Source organism: Seriola aureovittata, chromosome 17 (assembly GCF_021018895.1).
Source record: "Seriola aureovittata isolate HTS-2021-v1 ecotype China chromosome 17, ASM2101889v1, whole genome shotgun sequence".
NCBI lineage: Eukaryota > Metazoa > Chordata > Actinopteri > Carangiformes > Carangidae > Seriola > Seriola aureovittata.
In genome coordinates this window covers 25,018,183-25,027,459 of record NC_079380.1, presented here as the reverse complement: position 1 = coordinate 25,027,459, position 9,277 = coordinate 25,018,183, and the positions used below count along the sequence as shown (strand labels likewise).

The following is a 9,277-nucleotide window of genomic DNA, read 5'->3' as shown; positions in this document are numbered from 1 at the left end:
GCTGCAGGAGAACCTGATCCGAGTGCTGCGGTCGCTGGTCAGCAAGTCGGCCGTCACCCCCGGCAACAACCATCACAACCTGGACTCGCCCCGCTTCACCAAACTGCTGCTGAAGCTGCCCGACCTGCGGACGCTCAACAACATGCACTCTGAGAAGCTACTGTCGTTCCGCATCGACGCCTGAGGACGTCACTGATGATGTCGTCAACGATGTCACCGGTCACTTCCTGTTCACTCAGATCAGGGTCACTTCCTGTGGTCGCCGGTGATGATGAATGCGATCATGTGGAGCTCTTCATCACCTCGTTATATCATCATCAAAGTGTGGTAATGATGATGTCATCACCACCAGCATCGTAAAACACAGTGATGCTGTCATCAACAAAACTGTTCAGCTCTCAGCTCACCGCCAAAATAAGAGTCTGTAGCTTACACAGTGGCTTCTGGAGCAGTCTGACATTTTAAGAACCTGTTTTTTAACTTTTCTCCAAAAAAATTATTTATTATTGATTCAATCTCAGTGGAGCCAGAACAAAGGGTTTAGCCTAGCTTAGCATCAGGACTGGAGCCAAAGGAAAACTGCTAGCCTAGCTTCACCCCCACATGGAGACGTGACAACAAATGGGCACAACAATAAGTAAAGAAGTAAACAGATACCAAACAAACAAAAAGTAAACAAGTTTATTCTGTTGGTAACACCCAGTATTATTTTAGCTGGACTGGTTGACTACCAGCTGTCTTAGTGCTAAGCTAGGCTAACAGACCAATCTCTGTTCAGAAACCTACATCTGTCTGAAACATCTGAAGCCGTGGTCACACCAGGAAGTGCTTCGGTGAAATTCATCCACACAGCAAGGTGGACAGGTGCGTCCAGGTGTAGTTAAAACAACAGGAAGGTGTTTGGAAATCTGTGTCACACAGATTTAGGTGACTTCTCTTCCTGTAGATATCATTCTCTCTGATGTCCCTCCAGAATAAAGCTCCAGAAATCCAGTTAGAAACCAGAGAAAACAGAGTGACTGACAACATGTGCAGATATAAATGAATACAGGACCAAGGACTCACTGAATCCTTGGCATATACCTATGTTTACTCTTACTTACACACACACACACACACATATATATATATATATATATGTGTGTGTGTGTGTGTGTGTATGCAGAAAACAAATTAAAACCCCATAATATTTTAGAATCCTTTATTATTTAGAAATGAATCCTAAATTTGGGATGGACCCTGGATCCTTTACAGGGTCCCACCGTCCTGTCTGAGCTCAGCAGATTCACTTTGCTGCTGTGAATGGATCCACACACTGAGGCGACGCCTTTAAAATGACCCGACTTCAGAGTAAAGTTGAGCCATTTTAAAAAAAACCACAGGATTCACATTAAACTGTCAGACTCCTGCCGCACAGACGACTCAGGAGAACGGGCGACATCCAGAACTTCCAAGACATTTTGTGGTTAAACCTCAAGAGTCCACCTTCCCTCTGCCCCGAGCCGACACCAGCCAATAGCACGGAGGAGCAGCAGTGACGGACAGCTTCACCGACCGATGAGACGGAGGAGGAGGGACGACGTGTTTAAGGACAATCAGCAAAATCAGACGTTACAGGGACCTGCAGGGTGCAGACCGAAGCCTCAACCAGTCGCCTGTCTAACAAACAGTATGCAGCAAATCTTCTGTATAAAAACTGTAAATACTCAGATATCCAGTGATACTTGAACTGTGCGACACACGGACATATTTACATCTATATTTTTTGTTAATAAGAATATATGCCTGTGCAAATATTATGACTGTAAGTGTGTGGGCCACGAACTGTATGTGCAACAGGTTTGAAACATTGTGGAGTTTGACATGCATTTAATGGAAAAGAGATATTCTGGTGTATGTATTTAATGTGTTTTATGTTGTAAAGACATTATATATATATATATATAAATATACACTCATAACAATCCTGACGGCCTCGACTTTAAATTCCATATTAAACTAAAGTTACTGCCTCGTCCTTCAGACCAGCTCCAGGTCGCCTCCGTTTATCCAGAGTCAGACAAAAGAGAAAATATGAACCATTGGTGTGAAATGTTTTAACTGCTGTGTGAAGTCTTAAGTAATGGCTAAAAAGTGTTTTGTGAGGTCACTGTGACCTTGACCTTTGACCTTTACCCACCAAAGTCTGTTCAGTTCATCCTCGAGTCCAACTGAACGTTTTTACAAAGTTTAAAGAAGTTCCCTCGAGGTGTTTCGGAGATATTGTGTTCAAAGGGCCAAAACCGCGTTTTGTGAGGTCACCGTGACCTTTGACCCCAAAAATCGAATCAGTTCATCCTTGAGTCCTCGTGAATGTTTGTGCCAACTTTGAGTTCCGCGGCGGCGTCATTGAGATATCGTGTCCATGAGAAAGAGACGGACGGATGTGCGAATGGAAACCCCGAAAACAAAATGGCTGCCGCTCTGACTGTCGCCGTCACGGAGGAATGAAAAGAAATGAAATAACAGCTTAAATACTATAAAGAAAACAGGTTCAGATAAAGTAGAGACAACAATCACTATAACCTCCTGAACCAAACCTCATTCTCACCTTCAGTCTCAAACAGTTCAGTTCAGACCACAGTGAAAACTTTTTACTGTTTCCTCTGCGTCTGCAGGAGGATTCAAACAGGCAGAGACACTGAGTCACACGGAGCACAAGTAGGTCAAACTCAAGCCTCATAACCTGCTTTCCACTCTGCTCTCTGATTGGTCGGCTGCTGCTGAAACTCAACATCCCCCGCCGGCCAATCAGGAGGCAGCAGGTGGAGTCATGAGCAGTGTCCCAGTTTCAGAGACACAGCGATTCGCACATCGTCTCTTTTTTATGGTGATTTCTTATGTAATAACTTTGGGAGTCGAGCACTGTGGTGATTAAGATACAGTACACGCTGTGCGGTTGCTATGGAGACCGTATAAAACCAGGACACAACTTATTTTACTTTATTGAATCAGCTTTTTTTTTTGCCACAATGTTTTTATTTAAATGTGAAATCATGAAATCAAACAGCGTCTAGCATCTGTATAATCTACTGTATAACATCTGCATTCACTCAACACGAAGGAATAAAACATTAATAAATGAAACAGATGCTTCAATCTACACATGGAGTTACTATAAGGACAGAAAACATAAGTCTTTAGAAGAAGAGGAAAAATAGAGACTTGTTTTTATCATAACAAATACTTAATGAAGGGCTCCATGTATTCTCACATATAAGCTGCTCAGCCTTTAATATGTAGGATTTCCTGATAACATCTGTCTTACATCTGGATTTCTGTCCATCACAGTGAACAGTCTTTTGGCATAAAGGAAACTGAGCTCTATAAATTCTCTATATAAATGATCAGGATATAAAACCAACAGGAAGTTTAGGAGCCAGTAAATAATCTTTTCCATCATAAATCCCCCTCCCTGAGTCCGTGCACGTAGTGCACGTCTGGTGTCTTTGTGTTGTATTTAGTTTAGTGCCTCATATGTCAGCATTAACTTGATTCAGGTATTTCTTGTCTGTGATTAATGCAGGTAAGAAGCAGGTCGACAACATGCTGCAGCAACATTAAACTCCAGTAGAACCAGTCACTGTTTTACTGGTTCGTCAGGAAGTTCAAACAAACACGTTTCATTACAGACAGGAAATCATCAACGAGTCAGAATCACTTTCTCATTTTAGCTTGAAAACAAACAAAAAGTGATTGTTGAATATTTTTCTGTTGATCAATTAATCGGCTCCAATTTAAACTCTGGATTTGATATTTTATTAGCTTGTTTTTACACTTTATCATTTCTGTGATATTTTATTACGTGTAAATTTTGTTCTTTTGCAGTTTGAGGTGTGAGGAATACAAACCCTCAGACCTTCAGCTTCTCTGTTTCCTGACGTTATGTAATCATGTGTGCGACTGTGTTATGTCACAACCTGAGGTAGATGTGCAGCAGTGCATGCTGGGAGGCCCTCAGAGGGAGGCAGCAGGCAGACAGACAGGAAACACCGCCCCTTGGTGGACACACTGCGGCACTGCAGGGACAGCTTTACAAAATAAAAGCCCCACATTCAGGAGCTTCTTGTTTGTGCTGGTTTATGTTCGTGAGCAGTTTTTATTCTGTTTAATTAAAAAGGGTTTCATTAGTTTTTGGCCTTGTGATGTCACAACCAACACGCCTGGTTTTTCATGGTGGGAAAACTTTATTTACACTTTGATGTTTTGTACAATGACATCATATAAAAACAGAAATACTGAGGCGAAAACAACAACAGTAAACAAACAGAAGAACAGGTGAGAGAGTGACACCTGGTGGACACATGAGGGAAGATCAAAAGTAAAAGTGACAATAGAAGAAGAAGAAATGAAGAGCACCCATCAGATGAGAGGACTGCTGCAGAGAAGAACCAACCAGTCAGTCAGACTGAGGTCAGGTTTATGAGTCTGGGGGGGGGGGGGCAGAGAGAGAGAGAGAGGAGAGAGAGAGAGAGAGAGAGAGAGACAGAGACAGAGAGAGACAGAGAGAGAGAGAGAGAGAGAGAGAGAGAGAGAGACAGAGAGAGACAGAGAGAGAGAGAGAGAGAGAGAGAGAGAGACAGAGAGAGAGAGAGAGAGAGAGAGGGAGAGAGAGACAGAGAGACAGAGAGAGAGAGAGGAGAGAGAGAGAGAGAGAGAGAGAGAGAGATTAGTGCACTTTCATAATTGAGTGACGTCTCTTTTATATTGTTGTTGTTGTTGTTGTTGTTGTTGTTGTTGTTGTGTCTAACGTCTCAGTGGACGAAACACCGACAGTAAATCTCCATGTGACGGGACAAAGACCCTGAACCGATTTCTGAACTTTACGAAGAGGTTTGTGTTCGTGTGGTGTTACCTTCAGTCCAGATGTGTCCACATGTTGTCCGTCCCTGCGTACCGACAGCAGGCGGGCTCGTCCGCTGCTCGGGTACCCCTCCTCCACCTCCAGGTGACACACCAGCAACGCAGACTTCAGGTAGATCAGCAGGCGCTGAGCAGGACGCCAGTCGATGGCAAAACTGGAGACACAAAGACACATTAATGTCCAGATGTGTTTAGCCTAGCTTAGCACAAAGACTGGAAGTGGGGGGAAACTGCTAGCCTAAAAAAAAAACACCTTTCAACAGCTGCAATCTATTTACCTGTTGTAAAAATACACCTGTTGCCTTCTGTTAATATGAAGCCTGACGTTATTAGAGGAATATTTAACTGTTCCTTTACACGTTTAGAAACAATTCTTGTATTCTTGAACAACACTTTAACTATTTCTGTGCATCTGTTATTAGAGTTATAATAATAATAATAATAATAATAATATAAATAAATGTGTTGTTATTACAGAGACTCTTGACTGATACTTAATATATAAATGAGGCAGTTTCGTCCATAAACAGCGTCAGTGTCAGTTCCTCATGACAGGTGATTATTGGTTATTGATCCGACGGTCCGCTCAGACCCATCAGAGGTGTCTCTACACAAACAGGAAGTGGAGGCTCACCTGGATCTCAGGGTCTGGATCTCTGACAGCAGCTCAGACTGACCCACGTAACACTGCATCACCTCCAGCAGGGCGGCGCTCAGCTCCGCCCGACGGCCCGACAGACAGTCCTCCGCCAGACCAGCCGTCCCCTCACTCACCTGCAGAGACACAGTGTCCTCAGGTGAGACAGCGGAATCAGACCAGAGGAGGTTAAGACACAAGGAGAGAGGAGACACAGAGATGAGGACACAAGGAGACAAGGAGAATCAGATAAAGTGTAAACCTCCTCATGTGTTAGTGATCCTACACCTGAACACGTCAGATGTTAGATTGTGAGGTGTTTCCCATCATGCCTTGCATCACCTGGCTCTAAAATCTGCAGCTGCGATTGTTCAGCTGATCAGGTGAGTTACCTGCAGTCTGAAGCGGTCGTCACAGCTCCAGGTGACTGACAGCTTCAGCGGCTCCAGCTCATTGGATGAAAGATCAGAGGAGAGGCGTGGCCTGAGCTCCACACAGAGCTGTGATTGGTTGAAGGACAGCAGGTTGATCTGCATGACGCCCTGTGCGGCGGAGACGTACACCTGCAGCCTGACAGGTAAACAGGAAGTTGAGTTAGAGACCAATCAGATCGCCTGATCACGGGTCACATGACTTGACGACACTCACTCGTCCCTGAGTTGCTGCCAACTGATCAGTTGACGGAGCACCGCCTCTGACTCCGCCCTCAGCTGGGTCAACTGATGATCACATGATTGCAATGCATTCTGGGCCTTGAGCAGAGACTCCTCCAGCTGTTCACACTGCTGCTTCTGAAAGAGACAAGGAGGAGAGGAGACAAGGAGAGAATCTGTGAGTGGAAGTTACTTGCTGAAATGCACCTTGGGAGTTGTAGTTAATGTCCATAACTTCTTGATCTTTGAGTTTCTCTAATGATTGAAGCAGTTTCATGTTGGTCTGAGAGTCTGTGTGTGTGAGTGTGTGTGTGTGGTCACCTTGCTGTGCAGCTGTTGGACCAGCTGTGTGAGTGTGTGTCGTCTGTTGTGGATCTGTTGGACTCTGTCCTGCAGTGACCTGAGCAGAGTCTCCGTCTCCTCCACCTCCGACCTGCTCTTCACCTTCAGGGCCTTCCACCTGCCCCGAGCCCCGCCCTCTGAGAGAGACAGACACACACACCACACACACCACACACACACACACACACACACACACACCACACACACACACACACACACACACACACACACACACACCACACACACACACACACACACACACACACACACACACACACACACACACACACACACACACACACACACGGTCTATGGAAGGTTTTCGCTTTGTGTCACCAACTATTTTAATAAAATAGAATAAAATCTGTCAAGTCCAGACTTTCCCAGGTTATTTCTACAGCACTGAGTACGTGCTGCATGTACTCTGTGTACTATATTTACTGTGTGTACCCTCAATGTAATGTGTGTTCTGTGTGTGTACTGTGGGTACCAGGCTGGGGGGGGCAGGGCTGTGTCATCAGTTGCTGGGCAGACTCCAGACCCTCCAATAGAGACATCATGGAGTCAAGGACGAACAGCTGACGCCACAAAACCTTCTGAACACGACGACTGTCCTGCACGCACGCACGCACGCACGCACGCACGCACGCACACACGCACGCACACACACACACACAGTAAGATTTCTATACATTACATTTTCTATTAAAGAACATGTCACTCAATCCTCTAGTATCTACACCTCACTGTTCATCACTTCACCATCCAGCAACAATAATAATACTAATAATAACAATAATGATGATAATAACAACAACAATACTACGAGTACTACTACTAATAATCATAATAATAATATTAATTGATCTCCTCTGGGACTCAACACTACAACAGTACTGAGGAAAGCTCAGCCAAGCAGCTGACAGGAGGATGTGATGCAGTTTCATGGTGCTGGGTTTGAGAGCGTCCCTGTTTAGCTCAGTCACACAGATAAACACACAAGTCCTGTCTGATGTGGTCCAGATGTGGACAACAAACATCTGTAAATTACTATGTTTGCCTTCTCACAAACTGAATAAAGGTTTGACAAATTTGAATCTGTATTTTAAAAGCTCTTGATGGTGTCTGTTATAATCTAGTCCAGGGCTGATAAGTCTGAGTGCAGTGGTTGTTGATCTGGACCTGGTCCATGGTGTGTGTCATAAATGAAATCAAGTTTCCACAGATGTAAAGGTGGCGGTGGCCTGACGTCACTCCTGACCGTGAGGTAGACGACCATCCTGGCTGCTTCAGCAGAGTCCGGCTGCTCCGAGTCTCCGTGGGGGTCCAGCAGATCCAGATCACAGCGCTGCAACACACTGATGCACACAGACACACAACAGACACACAACAGACACAGACACACACAGACACACACACACACAACAGACACACAACAGACACAGACACACAACAGACACACAACAGACACACACACACAAAGACACACACACAGACACAGAACAGACACACAACAGACACAGACACACACACAGAACAGACACACAACAGACACACACACAGAACAGACACACAACAGACACACAACAGACACACAACAGACACAGACACACAACAGACACAGACACACAACAGACACAGACACACAACACACACACAACAGACACACACACAGACACAGAACAGACACACAACAGACACACACACACACAGAACAGACACACAACAGACACAGACACACAACAGACACACAACAGACACAGACACACAACAGACACACACACAGAACAGACACACAACAGACACACACACACACAGAACAGACACACAACAGACACAGACACACAACAGACACACAACAGACACACAACAGACACACACACACAGACACAGAACAGACACACAACAGACACACACACAGAACAGACACACAACAGACACACACACACACAGAACAGACACACAACAGACACAGACACACAACAGACACACAACAGACACACACACACAGACACAGAACAGACACACAACAGACACACACACAGATAAACAACAGACACAGACACACACAGAACAGAACAGAACAGACACACAACAGAGCACCATGTTTATTTCACACGGAGTCTGAAAACAGACCAACAACAAGTGCTAGCTCTGTCAGTTAGCTCTAGCTAGCTAGCTCTGTCAGTTAGCTCTAGCTAGCTAGCTCTGTCAGTTAGCTCTAGCTAGCTAGCTCTGTCAGTTAGCTCTAGCTAGCTAGCTCTCGAACATCCATCACTGCCGCTAAATCTCATGGTTTCACACATTTGAGTTCATCGTTTGGCGCAGAAAGTTCGGCCTGAACGTCCAGAAACATTTAAATCACTTCTTCTGAACAGAGCAGACGTTAACTGAGAGGACTAACGTTAAATGTTGAAGTTTTTAGAGACTTACGCTCGGACTTCAGCCATTTCTGTTTCCAAATCCCCGCCACGAGTCATCTGATTGGTCCGTTCATGATGACGTCATAGCCCGTCTTTATCGGGTTTGACTGGCGGTTGGTAAACCAGCCTGCAGGTGCATTATCCCCACCTGCTGGACTGGAGTGTGGGAAAGGAAGGTAATGATACAAAATCAAGCAGTTTTTGTTTTTTTTGTAAAATTATATTGAAGAAAAAGCAATTTCTTCTCAGACAGTTTCATTTAAAACTATCCAAGACTCAAAGAGGAAAAATGATCCGATATTTCACAGATAAAGCAAAGA

At 44.7% G+C, this 9,277-nt stretch overlaps 2 protein-coding genes across 4 annotated transcripts in view; one reads left to right on the top strand and one right to left on the bottom strand.

Moving 5' to 3' along the window:
• nr1d1 (nuclear receptor subfamily 1, group d, member 1) overlaps positions 1 to 1,964 on the top strand; it is an 11,592-nt gene extending 9,628 nt beyond the window's left edge. For both annotated transcript variants that reach the window (XM_056400466.1, XM_056400468.1), the window contains exon 8: positions 1 to 1,964. This exon is cut by the window's left edge and continues 37 nt beyond it. In XM_056400466.1, coding sequence (XP_056256441.1) covers positions 1 to 184 — 184 coding nt within the window. In that variant the 3' untranslated portion in view covers positions 185 to 1,964.
• A 2,145-nt stretch (positions 1,965 to 4,109) lies between these two features.
• si:dkey-225f5.4 (uncharacterized) lies at positions 4,110 to 9,183 on the bottom strand. Of its 2 annotated transcripts, none has more exons than XM_056401757.1 (9): positions 8,968 to 9,183; positions 7,796 to 7,892; positions 7,025 to 7,148; positions 6,514 to 6,671; positions 6,188 to 6,330; positions 5,932 to 6,109; positions 5,537 to 5,694; positions 4,895 to 5,057; positions 4,110 to 4,467 (listed from the first exon to the last, which is right to left on the bottom strand). In XM_056401757.1, the coding sequence occupies exons 1-9, from the start codon at positions 9,012 to 9,014 to the stop codon at positions 4,402 to 4,404; spliced, it is 1,134 nt and encodes a 377-aa protein (XP_056257732.1). In that variant the 5' UTR covers positions 9,015 to 9,183; the 3' UTR covers positions 4,110 to 4,401. The 2 variants fall into 2 exon arrangements, with proteins under 2 accessions (XP_056257732.1, XP_056257733.1); XM_056401758.1 differs by having other exon boundaries at positions 4,113 to 4,467; positions 5,537 to 5,676.
• Positions 9,184 to 9,277: the final 94 nt, after the last annotated feature.

Coding starts and splice junctions, on each gene's coding strand:
- si:dkey-225f5.4 (XM_056401757.1), bottom strand. CDS start 9,014: ATGACTCGTGGCGGGGATTTGGAAACAGAAATGGCTGAAGTCCGAGC. Junction 5,058..5,536: donor ATCCAGACCCTGAGATCCAG/GTGAGCCTCCAC, acceptor TTGTGTCTCCAG/TTTTGCCATCGACTGGCGTC. Junction 4,468..4,894: donor TGGACACATCTGGACTGAAG/GTAACACCACAC, acceptor CCCCCCCCCCAG/ACTCATAAACCTGACCTCAG.